The 23,350-nt window shown below is 42.3% G+C and overlaps 1 protein-coding gene across 1 annotated transcript; it reads left to right on the top strand.

Annotated features, from left to right (window-relative positions):
• Positions 1-61: 61 nt before the first annotated feature.
• Positions 62-22,468, top strand: LOC119011109 (collagen alpha-1(IV) chain-like). Its single transcript, XM_037083950.1, has 52 exons — positions 62-275; positions 1,823-1,876; positions 2,521-2,610; positions 2,823-2,867; positions 3,035-3,079; positions 3,170-3,232; positions 3,385-3,438; positions 3,537-3,563; positions 5,486-5,554; positions 5,895-5,957; positions 6,037-6,072; positions 6,546-6,590; positions 6,707-6,784; positions 8,044-8,097; positions 8,244-8,309; positions 9,017-9,061; positions 9,142-9,195; positions 9,278-9,319; positions 9,412-9,496; positions 9,661-9,696; positions 9,812-9,988; positions 10,862-10,951; positions 11,211-11,288; positions 11,432-11,502; positions 11,592-11,780; positions 11,885-12,056; positions 12,177-12,266; positions 12,415-12,522; positions 12,645-12,739; positions 12,858-13,008; positions 13,164-13,274; positions 13,483-13,647; positions 13,861-13,947; positions 14,081-14,218; positions 14,904-15,002; positions 15,109-15,207; positions 15,299-15,438; positions 15,571-15,697; positions 15,795-15,875; positions 16,066-16,164; positions 16,323-16,370; positions 16,774-16,956; positions 17,290-17,420; positions 17,728-17,800; positions 18,055-18,129; positions 18,342-18,467; positions 19,023-19,118; positions 19,226-19,435; positions 19,533-19,710; positions 19,810-19,924; positions 20,264-20,436; positions 20,739-22,468. The coding sequence occupies exons 1-52, from the start codon at positions 204-206 to the stop codon at positions 20,848-20,850; spliced, it is 5,010 nt and encodes a 1,669-aa protein (XP_036939845.1). The 5' UTR covers positions 62-203; the 3' UTR covers positions 20,851-22,468.
• The last annotated feature ends 882 nt before the right edge of the window (positions 22,469-23,350 follow it).

The following is a 23,350-nucleotide window of genomic DNA, read 5'->3' as shown; positions in this document are numbered from 1 at the left end:
CTCTTCAGGGCCAGGTTAAACAACATCTCTGTCTATCAGGGCACTTGAAAACCCAGATGGAGAACTCTAATTCAACTGAAGACATTAACATCATAGTACAGCAGTGGGTGGGTGTACAGTGAAGGCCAGGACGCTGAAAAAGCACGTGGTGGTATATGTGCTCACTCGTAGGCTTTTGATGTGACTGGAGCAGAAGCAAAGCCATGGGAAGGCCGGTGACCGTAGCTCCTCTGATCCTGTTTGCTGTGATGCTGCTGGGGACTGAGGCCAAAGATGTAAGATATCTAATTTTTTTTTTTTTTGCCATTGCTGACATTGTACAGAAGACAGATCAGATTTAATCTGAGACCCTCGTCTGCACAGGGAATTGAAATGCAAAGAGTGTCTCATCTGTAACCCAGTCAGGATCATACTATTGCTTGTCATTTCTCCCATATTAGCCTGCAGAAAGTGAGCTATAATGGTTTAGGAGAACATTGTCCAGGAAAAAAAAATTCAATGTTTTCTCTGTTTACTGCGTAACTTTTATCATAGCTGATTTATTTTGACATTTTTAAGCATTAGCATTTAAGGTTTTTACACAATTCTTCATGCTGGTTAGTATAACTTTACCCTCATGTTGGCCGCGACCCTCCCAGATCTCACACAAAACCCCACTAAATCACTGCCTGTCGGAGAGAGACATCTTTCCGGAGGAGTATTTCCTGTTGTATTTAATGTGACCGCCGTTCATTCTTCACGGCTTCGGCTCTGATATACAACGCTTTGGTCTGTTTGTAACTGTTGTGTCTCTGCTTATCTACAAACATATCCTGAAGAGATGAGGGGCTTTTTTTCTTCCCACCGCGGGCTATTTGCACATGAATCTCCCTGTGTACAGTATCCACTGGGGCTATGTTGGTGGGCCCGCTATGTTGGTGGGGTCATGGAAAAAAAAGGGGACAGCATGTGAGAAGGACTAACATAGAAATGTGTTTAGAATTTAACATTTGTTTTTCTCGTGAATAAACTCTTTCTTTACATCAAAAGATTGGTGCGAAACTAATGATGAAATAGTGAGGTGATCTGTTTTTTAAGGCTAAAGATCCAGAATGATGAGAAAATCGACATTTTCATGCTGAGAAACTGAGAGAAAAAACTATTATCCTAGCTTATAGGACAAAAGATTGGATTCATTACATGAGAAAGACACTATTAAATCCCAGTTTGAAGATGTAAGAGAAATGGCATTAGGGGCGTTCAGTGCACTCTGGTTCGTGGCCGGATCGCCTCAAGGCTAAGGTGAACTGTGAATGTAATGCATCTGAAATAACTTTATGTTTAATTGGTAATGGTTTCATTCCATCAGGAGCTGTATAGTACTGCTGACGTAGTGTTAAGCCTGCAGACAACACTGTGCATCTAACTGTTTCTTTTTTTTTTTTATTTTATTGCCAGCGCTCTACTTGTTTAACCTCAAAGAACCTCTCCCTTTGCTGATAGGCAGTAATGTTTACAGCCTTTTCGAAATTAATGGCCATCGTGTTGAGGAGAGATATTGGAGGTGTTAGCCCTTTACGCCGGAGACTTATAGATGTTATTGAGGCAAATTGCTTCCATGAATCCTCCGCAAAATCTCTCAAACTCTCAACAACAAACTAATTGATGGGTGGGAGTTTGAGGAGTCTGATTCAACAAAAAAAAAAAAAAAAAGGGAGGAGAGGTCATGGAGCTTCAGGTGAAATGACCCCACAGTTTGAGACACAGTTGAAACCACATCAGTTTGACAGTGTTTTCCATTTTCAACTAATGTTTCAAACCATGTTGCAACTTCCTCTTTTAGTGTGTATGCAGTGGAAGATCAAGGTGCCAGTGTGCCGGAGTGAAAGGCAGCCGGGTGAGTGGGTCATCTATTGTCAGGCAGTAACACGAGCCGTCACAGACACTCTTACTGTGCAGTCTTTATTCTTTTATTGGTTAATGCATCAGTTCAGCAGCCGTGAATGTATCAAAGAAGAGGCCGTTTTTCACAGCAAACATGTTGGAAAAGCAGTGGTGTGACTTACAACTTTAACGCCAGCTCTGTTGTATTGAGAGTGTGACGGTGAGGCGGGATGCGTCCACACCACTACCCCGAAACCAAAGTGGCTGAAAGGAACTCAACCATCATTATTCTTTACACACATGCTTTTCCCACAGTGGAAATTCTCCTCTGCAAAACTCTTAATGTATTCGTCATCACGACCACACAAATACCAAATATTTATTTTACAACTTCACTGATTTTCCTTTTAAACAGACTTGGCCCCAGAGAGAACAGCCATTCTTTGTTTTTATCTCACTACCACATTAAAAGCATCTCACCATACGGAATTTTTCAAAGTGCTAGAGTACTTCAGGTGAAGTTACCCAGCAGTACACTTATCAGATCGGGTGCAGAGCATAAATAGATTTTTAGCTGACATCTCCTTGGTGTTTATTGTTGTTTGCTGCCTGTCCACTGTCTCTCCCTCTATGTCTCTCTTACACTCACACACACAGGGAGACAAAGGTCTTCCAGGAGCCGTCGGTCCCCTGGGGCCAGTGGGCCGTCCAGGGCCGGATGGTCACGCCGGACCGATGGGACCAAAGGTAGAGTTTCAGCCCGGCTCTCGCGGCTCCTACGCTCTTACTGTCTGTACATCCCCAAAAACCAGCACTGTCCTCGGAAGGACAACACTGACTCAAATTGACTGAGATGGATTACACTTTCTCCTTTTGTACCGAGACAACACTTTTTAGTTGTGCTCATACTGCAGCTAACTGGATCAACAAGATTAATCATAGGTTCATGTCTTTGACAGGGAAACACTGGGCCTGTTGGACCTGTGGGACCAAAAGGCGATCCGGTAAGCTCCTGTCTGTTTTTGTGCTTGTTGGGTGTTCATCTGATGCTTCTGTGAGAAAAAAAATGATGCTTGTATATCACCTGTGCAGGAGAAGTAGAACATTGTGGTGATCAACAGCTCCTGCGTGCCTTTAAAACAGTACGGTTGTTTTGTTACTCTCATTACAGGGACCTGAAGGAAAAGAAGGATTTGCTGGGTCTCACGGTTTACCGGTGAGGTGTCTTACTCTCTTATACACCCATGTACATCATCATCATCCCCATCATCCTTACTTTTTAACTTCTACTGATATTTTCTAACAGGGTACCCCAGGTTTGCAAGGGCCTCCGGGAGAGCCAGGGGCTCCAGGGTGCAACGGAACAGATGTGAGAAAAAATATAACATATTAACACTGATGTAGTTAGAGTTTGGTTTTATTTGTGAGATGCTTGTGGAATGGGGCAATGAGTAGAGAGCTTCTACATCACACTTTGCTCTGTATTGTACTTGAACAAGTCTCTGCTCACATGCTTTTTAGGGAGACGATGGAGATCCTGGTACTGACGGGGTCCGTGGCTTTGATGGACTTCCAGTAAGTGACCAAATCGAAATAATGTATTTAATCTGTCATAATCGAACACAGTCCTCTGATTTTGTACACTGCTAATCGGCTTTGTCTTTACTTTACAGGGTCCACCTGGTCAACCTGGACCTAAGGTAATAAACACATGCTGTGCCACCCAGGGCCAGCTGTTATGTACCTTTTGTATTCAGGAAGCGTGAAACTGCATGATTTCCTGGCACTTGCTGTCTGTTAAGAAGTTTATCAGCAGTTTGCTGATGCAACAAGTAAAAAAAAACTAAAGAAATAAAATGACGCTGCACAAGCAGGTGTCCTCTCTGCCTCCCCGAGCTCCCCGAGCTCATTTTGTACCAAATCCTTATGAGACCAATAACTTGTTTAAAGATTTTATTTGTTTTCTCCTTCTATCAAGTCTGTCCTTCCACTTTAATTTGTAACAAGAGACATATTAATTCTCAATGATGAATTTTAGAAGAAACATTTATTATTATTTTTACTTGCATGCACACATTGTTAGCAGTGACTGTTACCCGAGAATATTTTGTAGACCTCAGTAATCAGAAGTTAATTTTTTTCGAGCATTAATCCTGATTGTCTGTCGCAGGCTTTGCCTCAAGGTGTGGTTCTGCTGACTTCTGTAGTCATCTTTGCGTTACTGTCAAAAAACTGACATTCATTTTGTGTGACAGTTTATGAAAAATGTCTTAGCTGTCAGAAGACTGCACTCTTCAGTTTTTCATCTTTGACTCTGATCTGCACCGGCTGATTTCCTGAGCTGGGACAGACTGTCAGCGGTGATGATTATAGAGTTATCTGACCACATGCTAGCAGTAGCCCCACAGCTGACAACATGCCATCTGTCAGAGCTCTTCCAGAAGTCTCTGCACTGCTGTGTTCTTTCATGCCGGATTTTGACTGGGCTGGTCCGAGGAAAATAATCTTCCAAACCTGCACTAGATAAATCCATTTACAGGAACCTCTCCACATTTTCAGCCAAAAGAAACAAAATGTACTGGTGTACCGTGGTAGACCGATGTTGCACATTCTGTGACCTCTCTGTGGTTCCAGAGGTAAAAGAAAAAAGAAAAAAAAAACATGTGCCAGCTACATCTGCTGGGGCATGTTCTCCCACTACATGAATTAGTCTTGCAGAATTATCTCCTACATTTATGGCTCCCAGGAAAAAGAGGTACTTTTCCTGAAGGTTAATATCTGTGTAGACACGACACTCAAACTGCTGCTGTTTTATGACTTCATGCAGCTGGATGACATCATTCTCATCGCAGTTAAAAGAATGAGCCGTGTTCTACTTCATACATTCGACTAGGTGTCATAACACAATAAGGGTAAATTATGAAGCAAAGCTTTCTAATTTGACTTATGAGATCACAAACAAAGAAAACTTGACAACTGAATAAACACTTATGGGAAAGAGGTGTTCACTGACACCTCCATGAGAGTATACTTGATGTGGCAAGCAGTGTAGCAGACTCCTAATGAGAGTCCAGATATTTACTGTCAGTCGACATGCAGACTCATGAGTGTGAGGGATTACAGTGTGTGTGGGTTCAATTTGACCACTTACCCTCCTAATGCGTTGTTGTCATGTATGTGTCATGGCTTGTGGACACTTTTAACTTGCATGAGCCCATAAGCCTGTTGAATCCCTCTTAGAAGGTGAAGCTTATGAGGAGTAGTTTGTCATTGCTTACGCCAAGCACAGACTAGACCCCTCGCTGTAGCGATAGCTGCTGAATTTCTGAGTATGAAGTGAGGTTTATGAGGCCATTTCACGGGCTCCCCCCCATGAAAATTGAATGTGGTCATTCGGATTCTGAGCACATGCATGCATGCAAAGCGCACAGCGGCATAAAGATGAGTAATGACGCCTATAGGCCCAGCCATGATATGCAACTGTAATGGCTGGGAGGTCCGTGACATTATTACATCTTCCACACAGCGTTGCTACAAACCTAAACTTATTGGGTATTCTAACACTAGATTCACATGTTTTAACAGCTTCAGCATTAAATAAACATACTTTCTAATTTCTCAGGGTGAACCGCCGGTATCAGTGACAGCAATAGCAGGGCAACTTGGACCACCTGGGATGCAAGGAGAGCCGGTGACTATAAAGATTGAATTACTGATAATACAGTTTGGGTTTTTTTTTGTAAATAATTTTTAAGTAGAGTAATAGAACAAAGTACTAGATTAGAATTAGTGGTAACAGTAAGGATTATGAAACACATGTTAAACATCATAAAGATAACGATCATATTAGTTATAGACAACACCCCATTTTGATAAGAATAAGGAATTAATAACTGCTTGAAATTGACTAATATCCATAATGCAACTAAATAATGGTTCATATGTGTACCTTTCTATAAAGTGCTAACAAATGTATTACTACATGTGTATGTGTGTATTTACATTGAGAGGAAACGTCACTTATTTTCCAGGGAGTTTCAGGTGTCCGTGGAGAGCAAGGGCCACAAGGGGACCCTGGACCGCGAGGCTCTGATGTGAGTAAAGCTTTTTTAGTAGCCTTGCACAGAGCATGTATCACCCTGAGAGAACTCATTATGTTTTCTTTACAAACAGGGTTTTCCTGGTCGTTCAGGGGCTCCGGGGCCAAAGGTAATGCTAACGAATATTTCTTCGGATATGTGTGTATGTGTCTGACAGCTTCTAGGTGTGATAAAGGCATGAATATGTACTGGGTGTCTAAGTAGCACACAGGAAAACCACAGCTGCAGGTTTTTTGTTTTTGGCCAGTTTCCCTAATCCTTTCTGTTGGCGGTGTCATTATGACCTGGGAACATTTCCTAGTTGTTGCTGCTGCTTGGCCATAATACTTGGTCTCCGGCAGGGCAATATTTTGGGAAGCAGCGTGATCTCTGTGTGTGATACGGCCTCCAGGTCTTTTGTGAAACTCCTCTCAGACAGGTGGTGATAGAATAGGGATGTGGCAGTTTATGCGCTTCAGTTGGAGTGTGAAGCAAGAGGGACAGTAACCATGCAAAAATACCCAAAAGAATCTCAGAGACAGACTTGCAGACCAACTTGTATAATTTATACAAACAAGTTACAACGATTTTCCCATCCTACAGGGTCAAGAAGGTGTAGGAGGTAACCTAGGACCTCATGGGCCCAAGGTAATTAATTTTTATCAATATGGCTACCATTTCTGTGAATTTCTTGTGTCCTGATTGTGCTTTAGGTTGATCTAAATCTTTTTTTCTTTACTTTTTTTTTTTTTTTTTTGATATAGGGAAGACCAGGGCCAGTGGGCCCACCAGGCCCACCGGGTCGGATTAAGGAGTTTTTGTCTGGGGGTCTTACATTAAAGGTACACTAACAGACTCTTACTGTCAGATCACTGTAGAAATCATGTGTTTCCTGTATGCATGGGGAAAATGGTAATGCAACATCACGGCTGCATTGAAGCAATCGTTCAGGTAAAGTTATAGTTTCCGGCGAAATGTAATGTTAATCAATTACGAATCCATCTGGGTGCTGAATGAAGCAGCCCTGCCCTGAAGGTTGTCAGCAGCTTGGGAGTGCAACATCACTAAGGTAAAAACAAACAACAATAAAAATCAAATAGCCAAAATCTGCTTACTTGTACCTTTTAAAGACAATGTACATTTTCCCATTAAATCATAATTTAAATTTCAAGTCTTGTAAAAAGCTGGTTGAGGCTGTTACCATTTTCTTCTAATAGTTTTCTTCCTTGCAGCCAGTATTATTTCAAGCAAATTCTGATGTCTTGCTAATGTTTGCAGGTACACTCTCTATAACCTTATATGTGCCCTGCCAAAACGTAATAAATTTAATGTTTGTCATTGGTAACATATAACCCATCTTTTTATATATCCATCCGTGTGGTGAATAAATCATCACATTTATTAAGATTTGTTAAGCTTGTCATATTTTGGGGGGGGGGGGGGGTGGGTTGCAACTGCCCTGAATGACAGTTCCTTTAAAATTCATTTGAGACTTAGCCACGAATCTCACACCGTGTCTGTATTTTCACACATCAGAATTAAACATAAGCCCTATGGTGTTTGCAATTCACATGCTAGAACAGTCTCCCATTTTTTTTTTTTTCAAGTGTCTAGCAGTCTTTCACACAACCTCCACTCAGTTCAAAATTCTGGCTGAACAAAAATGCTAATTTGCCTTTGTGAGCAGAGGAAGTAGATGGAAGAAGAAAAAATGGAGGTTGTTGGCAAAGTGACCTGAAAGTGGTGTTAGAGAAAAAAGCTCATGGAGCATCAAAAATTGAAGGGTTTTCAGCAGCATCAACGTGCTTAGTAAATTTCATTGTAATCTTCTCATTACTCCTCGATATTTCTTGTGTCGAACTGAAAATTGAAGACTATGTGTGGCCGGAGGTGGCACTAGATTAGAGGTCACAGGTTCACCACGAGCACAAGGACTCATCCTCTTATGAATATGAATGCCCACGGCAGATTTTATGGGAAAAATTCACTTCATTATCTCGGTATATTTTGGACCATCTTGTTGGACTGGCTGGCTGCCTCACTGGCAACTGCTTGTCAGTGCAATTTATGAAACATAACCTGAAGTTCATTTCCCATTCAGGGTGGAAAAGGAGACAGGGGAGCCGCTGGGGGAAAAGGCTGCAAGGGGGAACCAGTAAGTTTCTCTTTAAAATGCATACCACATGGCACTCTTTACACACTTTATGAATGTCTTTGTGAAAGCTCGGTTGTGACATTTTTACTGCCTTGTCAGAGTCGTGATTTTACCCTGTTTCCTTCCTTATCTCAACCTGTCCTCAGGGAGACCCTGGTTATGCCTATCTCACCAAAGGAGCAAAGGGAGACAAAGGACAGGAGGGTCCAGAGGTGAGATACTACATGTTGTTTATTCCAATCACTATCACTTTTTATGAGCATGCCTCTCTGATTGCACATGCACATGAAATGCATCCCAAGGTTATACCAATAAGAACATTGTACAATCTTATTTGACTCCAGCTCCATACATTCCTCCCTCAACACAGAGATGTTTGACCACTTCACTTCACCTAAGTGGGCCACTAATAGTACCTTGGGGATAACAAAGACGATCAGCAGAGGGCAGTAATGCAGCATTATAATCAATTTGATGAAAAGAAAAGAAAAGAAAAGAAAAGAAAAGAAAAGAAAAGAAAAGAAAAGAAAAGAAGATTGCTTTGTCTGTCACTGTGGTTTTCAGCAATTGTGTTTTATAATCTTGCAAAGTTAGATGTGGTGTACTGAAGGTGTGGATCACTTGATCAAGGTCATCTCAACTGCAGATTAAAAACTGTTCATTTTATTTATATGTTATTACGGAGGCTAGTCATATCCACCTCAACTGAGGGGCCTCTGTTAATCACATTTATTCATATCTAATGAAAGACAAATCTCCCCTCAGTCCCAGCTGTTGATTGCTGTCAAGATTTATGCCAACAAAACAGACATTTTTAGCAAGACTAATTAAAAGATGCCTGGGGCCCTTGGTAAAATATTCTGTTCATAAAAACTCAGCACCAACAAGTTTCTCACCATCTTCCTTCATTTCCTTACAGGGAAAGCTGGGGAAGGATGGTGATCCTGGAATACATGGATTCAGGGTACTATTCTACTATACTCGTGTGTGATAATATTATTACTACGTTTGTGTGGCCTTTGAATACAGTAAAGTTTTCTTTAGGGAAGGCCTGGCCTCAGAGGCGACCCAGGATACCCGGGGACACCAGGAGGGCAGGTGAGTGATCTGTTAGTGGCAAAAACAATCCCCAGTCAGTTTGGTAAGCTTTGATTCATGATTCTTTGATTTTAATGTTCAGGGGGAAAAGGGAAACAGGGGTCCCCCTGGTCCACCTGGAGCTGTGAGTTTATTCTTACCACGTTGTACTTAGATGTGTATACAACTATTCCACCATGTTCCCACTTCATCCCTGCTGTGTTTGTTTATCTGCAGATACAAGGGCCTCTGACTGAACCTCTTAAAGGATACCGTGGAGATCCTGGTGCCAGAGGCCATCCTGGACTTCCCGGGCAACCGGGTAGATCAACATAGTGTTATGTAATAAGCAAATGACAAATAATGAGATGAACAGCAAAGGATGTTGTTTTAGAAAAGATGGTCATAGCTCTATAAGCTAATGTTGGCTGCCCTGCAGCAGATGTGCACATACAGAAATAAGACAAGTTTCTGTTATTTTCTCAGGTGTTGTGGGGTTTCCTGGACCACCTGGACCTCCAGGTGGGCTCTTCCTATAACTCTATCAATCACGCGAATATTTTCTTTTAATTAAGTCATATGAAAGAGTATGATTTTTTGCTCACAGTCTCACAGCCTCCTACTTTACAATACACAGGCTATGCATCTGGGATTTATGTGCCAGGCCCACCTGGTCCCACTGGCTATCCAGGCGAGAAAGGGGACCCTGGGGAGCCTGGCGGGATTTATCATGGACTCCCAGGTCCTGATGGGGATGTTGGTGATCCTGGGCCCCTTGGGGATCCGGGCCCACCTGGACCTCCTGAAGACAGAAGTATGTGTAAATGTTCTCTGTCTAAAGAGTAATTTAATCCACAAATAAATCTTGATTAACCCAACAGATTTTCAGCTGTGTAAACCTTGGATGTCTTCTGTTCTATAGATGTTTACCATGTGTAAGAAATTACATAGTTGTCCTGTCTGTGATGAATGTGCAGTAAAGACAGGAGCAGGATGTGAGAGGCGGAGGGGAGAATGCCATGTTGGTTGAGGTGTCAGAAAGCTACAGGTGGGGCACATCCTCTACATGGGAGGATACAGAAATGTAGATAAGATGACATTTAATGTCCTATCTAAAACATCAAGGGGTCACTGTCCTGTAAAAGAGAGGGGATCCACCCAAACATCAAAGTGTCATTGTTATGTAAAGAAAATGATTTATGACTGTTGTAAATGAAGGTAACCTCTTCGCTTTTTCTGTACTTAAGAGGTAACATTTTAGGGTGAGAACGCTTTTGCCTTCCCTCCATGCGTCATGTTATTAAAGAGATCTGATTCATATGTTGAAGTCTGAAATTCTTCAGAGACTTACCAACTCTCAGACCTTGCAAGGAGAATTTCCACTACATGTGTACCAAATGTTTTGCTCTGACAAATATTGCGTCGTATGAAATGTCTGCAGGCCCTTTACAGTAAAGTTTACAAACATCAGCGTTATAATAGTAAAACTTGGAATAAACTTTGGGTTTAACACTGATGCTTTGAGGTTGGAATTAGAATTGAAACTGTTTCAGTGTATGGTAGGCTCATTATCAATCAGTCACTTAAGAGTTGATCATTTTGATTTCACAAGTACTAACAGAGATGTACCAATGACTGAATCAAAAACAGTTCTGGTGCTGATGGACTCTGTTTCCATTGCTTGTAGCCAACAGGATTACCAAGGGTCTCCCAGGAATGAAGGGAGTGAGGGGTATACCTGGACCTATGGGATATGATGGGGTGTTTGGAATGAAAGGTGGGAATCATTACCTTTTATGATTATCATTATCGTCATTATCTTTTATGATTTAATTTGTTTTGCACTCGGTTGACATGTCTTCTGACCTGCTACTTTGCCTCCATTGATAAGCTCTGCTGGTATATTGTGATGTCCAGTCGATACATAGCATTGCATCAGTCCAACAGTCTTGACTGGAAAAAGGCTTGAAGAAAAAGTTAAGATGAGTAAAATATAGTATTGTGTTATGTATTTAGGACTCTAATGTTCTGTACAGGAGTGAAGGGGGAGCCCTGTTACAATTGTCCTGCAGGATCAGGACCACCAGGTCCCCGTGGTCCACCTGGCGCCCATGGTAAAACAATTCACTGCATCAAACACACAAATTCTAAGAATCCATCTGACTTCCACATTTAAATACTAGAGAATGTAAACTGGTAATACCGGTGAGTGTCAAAAGTGTAAGACTGGAGCAGACTTTTTGTTTCTGTTACTAAGGCTACACCCCAGGACCAGGTGCTAAAGGCGATCCAGGTTACCCAGGACCAAGAGGAATTCCTGGAAGACCAGTAAGACGGCATATTCTTAAAAATGTATTTTGTTTTCGCCACTTTTTTGTGTGTGTTTATTTATATGTGTTACAAATACTTCTTTGGAGGGTCCTACTGGTGTAGCAGGATTTCCAGGCCCTCCTGGGCAAAAGGGAGAGTCATCTTCCTATGACATCCCTGGAATAAAGGGAGAAAAAGGACATCCAGGACATCCTGGCAGGCCTGGCGCAGGTGGCCGCCCTGGCATTCCTGGACTACCAGGTCGCAAAGGCAGTCAAGGATATCCAGGGGATTCGGTGAGAATTTTGACAGACTTGATGTTAAGTGAACTTGTTGTCACATTGTGATGTATCAAAGTTCTTAAGTAATTGTTGGAACATATTGTATGTCCCCTCTCTAGTACCCCATCACCGGTCCAGAGGGAGATCGTGGTTTCCCGGGTCCAACAGGACTGCAAGGCAGACCAGGACCAGATGGCTACCCTGGTCCACCGGGATATGGCCCTGTTGGATTTCCAGGAATTAAGGGAGATGATGGGGTGCCTGGCCTGCCAGGACTGCCTGGAACTCCAGGTAAAGTGACATATTGACCAATACAGACTTGACAAGCACATTTATAAATAAAAACAGAAGTTGACAGACAGAGCATGACAGCCCTGGTTTGTCCTCCCCCTCCTTCCTTGTCATCTGTAGGCCAAAAAGGGGAATCTGGCCACTACCATGCCAAAGGACTTCCTGGTCCACCTGGTTTTAAAGGTCGCTCTGGCTCACCTGGAGGCCGAGGTAAGGGTGGCTGTATGATTGACTGATTGATTAACAGACTGATTGATGGTTTGGATCGATAGACGGATGGACAAGCAGACGGACAATTGGATGGATGGTCAGTCTTTATCATCTAATAGATTATTAAAGGGTCTCTCATACTGACCAGGTTATAACGGAGTTCCAGGTGCCCCAGGAACACCAGGTTCGCCAGGCCAGAAAGGAGAGAGAGGTGACGTGACATTTCCTGGAAGGCCTGGTCCTGAGGGACAGAAAGGTATTCCATGCACTATTAAGCCTTCAACTTACGAGTATAGTCGACAGTCTGATATGGGGAGTAGCTAAATTATAATAAATGTATCTTTCACATTTTTATCATTGTGTATGTGTTTTATTCAGGTGACAAAGGGCAGCCAGGTCTACCAGGCCAACCAGGATGGGGCTTGGCTGGTCGACTAGGTCCACCAGGCATTCCTGGTCCTCCAGGACTTAAGGTTAGAGACAACAAGAAAAATCTGTGTTAGATGATGCAAAGTCTTTCTATACATTAGTGTGCATTATATATCTTTTCCCTCAGGAACAATTAGGATGCTGTATATTTGTGATTATCAGGGTGATGGTGGCCCTGGATACACTGGACCTGCAGGCCTCCCGGGGCGTCCAGGAGCAGATGGAGATCAGGGACCTGTAGGAGATCCTGGAAGCCCTGGCCCACCTGGGTTCCCAGGAATAATTGGCATTCCTGGGGTTCCAGGAGAAAAAGGTGCAGTGCTGATAAACCCTATATAGGACTGCAGATGAACAGAAAGACAAAATAAGATTGCATGTATTTTTGAACACACACAGACAGACATATATGCATTCATGAATGTGTATTCATACAAAGACATTTAATACTTTATTCTATGTTAAATATAGGAAATAAAGGTCTTCAAGGCCTCCCAGGACCATTTGCTGATAAAGATTCATGTAAAGGTTTATCTGGACCAGCAGGACCACCTGGACCAGATGGTTCTCCAGGACATCCAGGTCAGTATAAATTGAAGTCATGTGATGAAATGAATGTCAACTCCAGAAGGACAGTGAATGCAGAAGATGAAAGATAAAAGAAGACAAAATGTTGACTTGTGTTTCAACACTGTCAAAGAAACACTGTCGAGGAAAGGTATTATTTTTCATCAGTCTCTGCACCTCCCCACCTTCATTTTTTTCTGTCTCTCTGCCTCCTCTCTCCCAGGAGCTAGTGGCTTGACTGGTGAGAAGGGGGATGCAGGTTTGCCAGGGTTTGGTCGTCCTGGTCCCCCTGGTGAACCTGGTCTAATTGGGCTATCAGTGCCAGGTTCAAGTGGGCCCCCAGGACATAAAGGGATCAAGGGACAAGGCGGCCGTCCTGGTCAACCAGGTATGGCACTCTTTCTCTGAGAGGCCAATACATTCATTTAAAAATGTTTAATTCTTCAGTATATGATAGATGTGAACTATTTTTTACTTTACCTTAAATGTGGACTGCACAGATATCCAATCAAGGTGCAGTGCCAGTTTGAGAATGTATAATACTATGTTTTTATATTTATAGACTTTATTTAGAATCTTAAAAGTTACACTTGAACCATAGGACTGAGAGGAGACCCTGGACCAGATGGGACATCAGGGTATGGACCAGAAGGATTGCCTGGAGTTCTGGGACCGCCGGGCCAAATAGGTAACACACAAATTCAAACAGTTTCACAGACAAGTAGATCACAAGTATATCTACTACACACATCCAGTGCATTTTAATTAAGTTTAAAAATGTGATGTCTTTGACATAAGTCATTGTTCCTCAATGTTTACAGGTGCCCGAGGCCCAGATGGAGCCAGAGGTCTACCAGGTCCACCAGGCATGCATGGGGAGCCAGGTTACAGAGGTCCTCCAGGCCCTGCATCACCAATAAGTATAATATCTGGGCCCCCAGGGGATCCTGGTGATCAAGGTAAGCTTTAGAGTAAACTTTCAAAAATATCTTTCTACCTCCACTCAATCTGAGATGGAGTTTCACCAAATATAAAGGTTCCATATTTGTATTCTATGTGTCCACTCAATATATTTTACATTTATTCTCTCATATTGCTCATTGCTGCAGCACTTCTATTCACCCTCTGTCTGAACACTCCAGTATAGTCCCTGTCTCATAAAGCCCCTCCTCCTGAAAAGCTCAATCTAATGTGATTGGTCAACTCACCCAGGCCTGCGTAGACAACAGCTACCTTGTTTCCACATCAGATCTGCTTGTTTATTGCAATCATGGCCTTGCTGGAGCACTGCTTAGAGCGGTGACCTTATAGGTGTGCTGTTACAACCTTAGGAAATCCTTATGGATTTAACATGCAGATGAAAATATCTATATAGCATCTGGACCTGTTTTATAGTAAAAGAATACATTAAATCTCACTTTCTACAATATGGGATCTTAACTGTAATGAGGATAATTTTGTAAAATATGTATGTTTTTTTTATTGTTTTTTAAAGCAAATGATAACTCATCTTCCCTTCTTCCTTTTTATTTGAACTCCACTCAACTTTAGATTTTGTCAGTAGCCCACCATCTCATGGGCTATACTGTTTCGTATAGCCCATGAGATGGTGGTGATATTCTAACTCTCCCTTTACTTTGTCAGGTCAGCCTGGTCTTCCCGGACCACAAGGAGATACCGGAAGTATTGGAGCAAAAGGGCATAGAGGGAGAGACGGAGCACCAGGGCCTGTTGGACAAAGGGGTTTGATATTAATTTCACATTTGTAGCAATAAATATGTTAGTGTTTTGGTGTACCAAATCAATTTCTCCATATGAACCATTTTTGAAACAATATGTCTGTGCCCAGGTGCCCCAGGTAATCCAGGTCTTGATGGAACAGTGCACTTACCAGGAAATCAAGGACCCCCTGGTGCCTCAGGAGACACAGGATTCAAAGGGCTTCCAGGTTTGACTCTAACCTCACAAATTAAAGTACACAAGAGTTGTACAGCTGCAATGTATCTTAGATCAAATAATTGTATGATTCACTCTCACAGGCCCAAAGGGAATAAAAGGAGAACAAGGAGTCCCTGGAGGCACTGGTCCAGATGGTGCACCTGGTTCACCTGGTTACAAAGGAGCCAAAGGAGACCCAGGCAACTGTGGATATGGAGTGCCGGGACCAATAGGACAAAAGGCACTGATGATCTGAGAAGTTTTAGTTTTTGTGACCGATGTAGCAGAGCAGAAATTAGTAAAATATTAATGTATGTAAAAAATAAATACTGATGATTTCGCTCTCACAGTTTATTTTTCTTCTGGTCCCCAGGGTGAACCAGGATTGATCAATACTGATGTGATGAAGGGTCAGAAAGGAGAACCTGGTGTTACTGGACCTGGAGGTATACCAGGGTACCATGGAGCCAAAGGAAACCCAGGACCTGTTGGACACGATGGTCATTACTACTGGTCATTAAATTAAGTCAGTTTATGATTGATTCTACTTTTTGCACACTTTTCGTTTAACATCACCATATCACGCTGCTATTCCAGGTCCATCGGGTTATCAAGGACCTAAAGGTTCAGATGGACCTCCAGGAGCGAAAGGACACAGAGGACCTTACGGACCAGCAGGTAAAGTCCTCTGAAATACCGTTTATTAGTGTTTTTACAATATAATTACCTTGATTTAACATTTTTTTAAGAGTGCTATCCACTTTGAATGCTGTACTATTGGACATACTAAAATTGTTCATGTTTTCCACTGGTTCATTTTATTCATATTTTTACACAGCTTTACTTCTTTCATACCTCTTTTCCTCAGGTCACCCTGGTCCATCAGGAATAGGTGGTGTTCCAGGTCCTAAAGGCCACCAGGGCCGGGATGGGTTCCCTGGACCACCAGGGCAAAAAGGAGATACTAGTAAGAAGAATCCTGTATGAATAGCTCTTTGAGCTCATCCTATGAATTAAAAACCCTGAAGTTTGCTTGTTGAACAGTTGTGTCTTCAATATATAACAGTGCCTTTGACATTATGGCAGCAGTCAAAACTTATCTATCTTCCCATCTCTTCTCTGCAGTCGTGATAGGAGGGACTCCTGGCCCACATGGTGATCCAGGTCAACCAGGTGAGTCTCAGGTAAATCGCATCATCTGTTCTGTGACATTTACAAACATCCCACTTCTGTTTTTTTCTCATGTTTTAAAAATGTTTTTTTTTTCATATTTGGCCCATTCGGAGATTTTGTTTTCTATCCCAAAGACATCTGCTTCCACATAGAAAACTCTGAGTGGAAGACAATTCCTTACGTGGATATCAAACAAGATTATCAATAACAATGGTCCAACGTGTCACATGATATTGTGATATAATGAAATTCTGATCTAAAATCCTGACCAAAAGATTACGTAGTGTTCCAGATGTTCAGATGAGTGAAAAACACCCCCAGATGACAAAAAAAAGTGTTGTTTCTCTTTTGTGTTGACACCAGAAAACATTAGTCTATAACATGATGTATCTTTTTGCTGTAGGTCCTGCTGGAAGCCCCGGTCCACCTGGCTTGTCTGCTACAGGGTATCCTGGACCGACAGGAGACAGAGGATTACCAGGTCCACCTGGGCTTTCTGGTCCAAGAGGATCACCAGGAAGAGAAGGAGCTTGTCTGCCTGGGTCAAAAGGAGATCTGGGTTATCCTGGAAGTCCAGGTTCACGAGGTGAGGACGTACGACTGTCTCACATACCCTTTTTGACACAAAGTCTACAATCTAAGACCACAGTCTCAGGACTTCTTAGTTCATTATGAACAATCAAACAGTTATGTGTGTGAACAGTGGGATGCAACCTGATGTCCTGCTGTCTCTTTTCTCTGCATCATATACAAACATCAGTACTTTAAATTATGTAGTATGTCCAAAAGATATTTTGACATATTGGTCGTTTATTGTCTTTGCTTGGATCATAGTTCCCACATCCACAATGTACTTGAAAAATATACCAAATTGTTCCTCAGCAATCCACATTCTCTGTCTTCTCCATCCCCTGTATAGGCTATCCTGGCTCACCTGGTCCTCCTGGTCCCACAGTGCCAGGGTTAAAAGGAGAACCAGGAGACCTTGGTCCAATAGGAAGCCCAGGCTATAGTGGACCCCCAGGAGATCTGGGCCCTCAAGGACCACCTGTAAGTAATTTTTGATGAATAATTGACAGCAAAAGTCTTTACAAAGTATATATTGACGATTCAAGTCAGATGTTCTGCATTCATGTTAACAACAGGGGGTGTGATTTTTTTTTATATAAAAAGGTGTTCTACACAATTAAAATGACAAACCTTTTTGACAGTGTGGCTTTTCTTTCAGCAGACTGACCAAAATTAAATGACTTTTTCACATCATCTGCAGTTACAACACAATCTGAACTTGTCTTCAAAACTGACTCCAAAACTTACTACAATATTTGATCTTTCTTTGTTTGATTTGCCTCCCCAGGGTGTAAGAGGCAGACCTGGAGGACAGGGACCAAGAGGTGATCCTGGTCCTCCTGGACACCAAGGGCCTCTGGGTAATCTATGATTTCAACTTTAGCATGTACTCTGTCTCAGTCTCCACAGAGAAGTAATAGCCTACAACTGAGTTATGCTCCCACAACTGAGATGAAATTTCAAATGGGACGGAAAAACATAAGATACAGTATATGGGGATTATTTTGAATTTTGTCCTGTGATACTTATTATGTGAATATATGATTTACATTTATGCAACAAGACACAAGGAGAAGCTAATTTACTTAATCTTTTTGTGACTTGTGTGTTCAAGGTTACAAGGGAGACCCTGGATACAGCCCAGGCCCACCTGGACCGCCTGGGATGAAAGGTTTTCCTGGACGACCTGGTATGGCACAAGTCTACCTTACTATTATTCAGAATAGGCAGGATGACTTTGAGCCCTGGTTATATCTCCTAAACTTGTACCAGTTTTACGTTCAACCTGTCAAATCAGTTATAACTAGCAGCAGTGATGATATATAGGACATCAGCCATAGACCAATGGTATTATATATTTTGGAAAATTGCATTCTGTTTGTTCCCAATTTATTCCTACAGGCCTCAAAGGTGAACCAGGAATTGGCAGATGGATGTATAAACCAGGACCATCCGGCTTACCTGGTCCCAATGGCAATCGAGGACCTCCAGGGATAGCAGGACCACCAGGACCACCAGGCCGTTCAGGTCCAAACTTATAAGACATACTTATACCATCTAGTTTCAGTTACTCGTGCACCTTAAAGACTAGCAGCTGCACTTAACTTTGTTGGTTTTAAACAAAGCCATTAACAAATACATTTAAACTTGAATGCCACATTTTCACTGAAAGTACCCAAAACTTTTAGTTTGGTAAAGATTAGGCTTAGTAGTACACTTTTCATTTTGCATCCAACAAAACAACAGCAAAAGCTGTACAAAAAACTAACAAGTTTTTTTAACAACTCCCCAAGCAGGGACATGGACGGTAAAACAAAGTCCCTGACACTTATTCTAGATTCTGGTCCCTGTGGTGGAATCCTTCCACAGGTTTTTATTCCCTGGATAAAGTCAGTACAGTGGCAATGCTATTGATGTCACAGATATCTACTTTGATGTATGTTTGCCAAATTGACTGTTAATCTAGTTAGTTATGGAAATGAATAACTGTCGAGCTGTATATGATGTACAGTATTTGTAAACAGTTCCACCTCCACCAAGCTGGTTTTCTGCACTATGTGACACTGACTCCTTCTATCCCAGGCCGGCCGGGCATCAAAGGAGCACCTGGTCGGGGCCCAGTCGGCCCACCGGGGTTTACTGGCCACAAAGGAGACAAAGGAAGAGCAGGATTACCAGGTCAGTACAACAACCAACCCCCCCCCCCTCCCCATCCCCCCCCCAAAAATATCACTTTAACTTCATTGTACAATTCAACTTCCATTTATGATCTGTCTCCTATGCAGGTCCACGTGGCAGACTTGGAGATCCAGGCAACAAGGGTCCTTCAGGGTTACCGGGCAGAGGCAGCCCGGGTTTTGTTGACACTTTCCTGATAGCTAGACACAGTCAGAGCATCCGTGTCCCTGACTGCCCTACTGGCACTAGCCTTATGTTCTCAGGCTACTCCTTCCTCTTCATCAACGGAAATGAGAGAGCTCACGGTCAGGACCTTGGTAAGAGCATGGAAACCTTAATGAAACACAACAACTGTACCGATTCTCGCCTGAGTCATTGTATGACATTGTTCTGACAGGTTCAGTTGTCTCTTAGGTACCATGGGCAGCTGTCTCCCTCGTTTCTCCACAATGCCCTTCATGTTCTGCGACACCGAGAGCAACTGCCGCTACGCTTCACGTAACGACTACTCCTACTGGTTGTCCACTGACAAGCCAATGCCTGCTAACATGGTTTCAATCACAGGGGATGGGCTGGCCTCGTACATCAGCAGGTAGAGGACTCATACTGTATTTATATAGTTACTCTACATGGCTCTACTCAGCTTGATTTTCATCAGCTGAAACTGTGTCTGTGTGCATGTGTGGTTTAGGTGCTCAGTGTGTGAAACCACCTCCAATGTTATTGCCGTGCACAGCCAGACAACTCGGATTCCTGAATGTCCTCGAGGCTGGGAGTCCCTGTGGAGTGGATACTCATTTGTCATGGTAAAGATATCAGTGTTTTTTTTTTCTCCCGAGCCCCTGGCTCTTCTCATATACCTTTTTCAATGCAATTTCTGTCAGCGGTGGAATGCAAACTGAAGTACAAATCTGAGGTACTTGTACTTCATTTGAGTCTTTTCTTTTCTGCTTCTATGCCACTTCATTTAAGAGGGATATATATATATATATATATATATATATATATATATATATATATATATATATATATATATATATATATATATATATATATATATATGCAGGTCCTTTAATGTGTAATGGAGTATGTGTACAGTGCGGTATTGGTACTTTACCACTACTGATTTTCATCACCCATACTAGCAAACTGGTGCTGGTGCAGACGGCTCCTCCCAGCCGCTGGTTTCTCCTGGCTCTTGTCTGGAAAGCTTCCGTCAAGTGCCCTTCATCGAGTGTCACGGCAGGGGGACGTGCAACTACTACCCTGATTCCTATAGCTACTGGCTGGCCTCGCTGGACCCTAAAAGCATGTTCAGGTACACTGCTGTCTTCTGTGTTAACATGTGTGGATGCGTGCCATCAGGAATGCTGCTCTTTGAGAGTTTAAATCACATCACTGACAGAATTCTGTGTGTCACGATGACCTAAAAGGTGCTTTTATACAAGAATTTCTGTCTAAGAAAGGGCATGTTTTTATGACTTGGTAGCTTACTGCTCATAAACCACTTTGCCATGTTACTTTAGACTTGTGCAACCATTATGCAGCTGAAAGCAAAAACTCTCCTCAGGATTTATAATCACTTTTTTAACATTGTCTGTGTTCTGTCCTCTCCTATAGTAAAACCATTCCTCGGACAGTGAAGGGGCCGTCCACGCTCGATGTCATCAGCCGTTGTCGAGTCTGCAGGAAGTCGTCATCTGGCGGGGATCAGAGACGTGGGGACAATTAATATTTAACATCGAGCATTTCCTGTTTTTCAGTGTCATTTAAAGCTGCTGTAAATGTTATCATCAGTTGGCTCACCACTTCTCCGTTTTTCAGTTAGCAATCCCCTCGCTGTCACCACACGAATGTGCAGCATTAATCGCCAGACATTGCAGCAAACAGGAGGACCCTGCTGTCTGCGCTTATACAAGCGGACAGGACCGCCTCTTTTTTGTGAGTGTTGATAAAGTTTTTAAAACAAACTAGTGCAGACAGAACAACAAAAGCAAACAAACAAACAAACAAACAAACAAAAGCGACAGGGAGAAATATGAGAGAGAGAAAAAATACATATATACCGACATGTGTACACAATCGGGAGCCCAAGTGGAGACAGGCAGGTCGGGACAGTAAATGAATATCAGCTATCCCCTTCAAGGTTTGTTTGTTTGTTCTGTGTTTGGCTGTTTGTTTTGGAGCTTTGGACCGCTCCCAGAAACGAAGGAGGATGCTGGACCATTTTTGTCCTCTCCATGCTGGACCAGTCTCAGACCGATTAGACGGGAGTCTGTACAATGAGGAAGGATTGCTTTTTATTTCATTTTTATTTATCTATATTATCGTAAGAGGTAGGGAGGGGGGTAACCATGCCAGGACAGGACCCCCTCTTAATGGAATTTTCTGCCCTGATTGGATAAAGTGGGCAGGGATACCAGAAGAGAGAGATGGGTTACTGACCAAACACTCTATTACAGCAATTACTGCAATTTAGAGCCACTTCATAGATTGTTTTAAGAGAAATGTGTCACTTACAGCAGCTTTAAAGAATGAAGATATGAGAAATGTGAGATAAAAACTGTCTAGATGGTGTGTGGTGTTCATATTTGTTTGGTGAACGGGTGCAAATCTGAATCGAATATCTACATCTACAATGCTACATCTTACATTCTTCTATTTTTTGTGATTTTCCCTTATGTCTTTTAATATAATAAATAACCGACAATTAGATATTGAACACAAGCTATCCGAGACCTCGACAATCCTAGGTTGTGATCATGTGTACCTTCATTGATAATAGCACAGCACCCACCTTGACTATGTACCAAATGTCCTGATCTGTGCGGACAGCCAAACTACTACTTTCACCTCTTGATACAGTGCTGATTTGTGGCTTCTTTCCATGTACCTAGAGGAGATCTGGTTGAATCTGGTAAAAAAAAAGTTTGAGTCTGTCACAACAAATGACACACGCGTTCCTGTGACATCTTGAGAGGAAGCGTGCCATAAATGTGACGCTCGCTGTGGGATTGTTATGTTGTCGTGTTTTCACCCGCAGATATCGTGCGTCACTTGTGCCGGTCGCTGTAAAAAGCTTTTCTTTGATGTTAAATGGTGCATGGAAGAAGCTCACGTATTATGAGTCACGCTGCCTGCAACTTTTTCCAGATCCATTTCAAAATTAACCTGCTAAATGAAAGGCAGCGCTGCAATCAAACTGCTGCTACTGCCTCTGTGGCTTCAGGACAGAAAATGCGCATTAGGATCCCGAGAGTAAACAGTACGTGTTGGAAATTATTTTTTTTTATTTTTTGTTGTGTCATTTTGGGGTGGCAATATGAAAATAAAACACAAATCAAGTGAAATAATGGTTGTTTTTATGTTATGTTAATATTCCCAATGTTTCCACATGTTTTGTGTGAAAGACGCTATTTTCAAGAGCTGGATAAATCTACAATGTAGATGTAGAATGGCCCTATACTTTTCTTTTTTTATTCCGGCACCTTATCAATCTCAATCATTCTCTCGGAGAATCAGTAAAGCAGTCCTCCCCACCTCCCTTGAGGGACAGTCATTCAAGCTCGCCCATCCAAATCTACCGTTGATCAATAGATGCAAACTCTCCACATAGCCAGATGCAAAAGGGCCCAATAATGTCCTTAAACAACACCGTATTTCCAAATACTGTTGCCTTCTGGCACGCAGATATTCCAAGGTATCGATTTCTCGGAGTCTAAAATAACAAACAGCCTTGTATGCTTATGTAAGAAAACGGCACATAGCACAAGTAACAGCTGAAGAGGAGCTGAACCCTCTTTGTGTGAATTAAAAACCTGTGATGAAGTAGGCTATCTAGCGCCGATTATCTAATTAATTTTTTGACGTTTTTGGAGCAGAATCTCAACTCGTCATTGTTCCCACACATCTGCAAGGCTTGGCAGAACAAGCAGCCGCTCCTTGAATGCCACCTTGAATTAAATAAGTCTGACATGGCCCGGCACAGACAGTTGTCAGCATGGATAGAAACACTCTTGCTGTAAAGTGCTCTCAGTAGCCTTCTTAACAGGATTATTCTACTCCCGACAGTGCACTTACTAATTGTTTAGGCAGCTGTATTAGGATTCTACACCTCTCTAATTGGGTTAGAATGGCGATTTGTTGAAAGGTTGAAGCACTTCAAGGTTGTCTCCTGTGTGCGAAGGACACGTGTCCTTTCAGTGTTCCCCACACACGGACTAGAAGACATT

This window comes from Acanthopagrus latus, chromosome 21 (assembly GCF_904848185.1).
Source record: "Acanthopagrus latus isolate v.2019 chromosome 21, fAcaLat1.1, whole genome shotgun sequence".
NCBI classification, from domain to species: Eukaryota; Metazoa; Chordata; class Actinopteri; order Spariformes; family Sparidae; genus Acanthopagrus; species Acanthopagrus latus.
The sequence above is the reverse complement of the archived record's forward strand: the minus strand, read 5'-3'. Positions and strand labels throughout refer to the sequence as shown.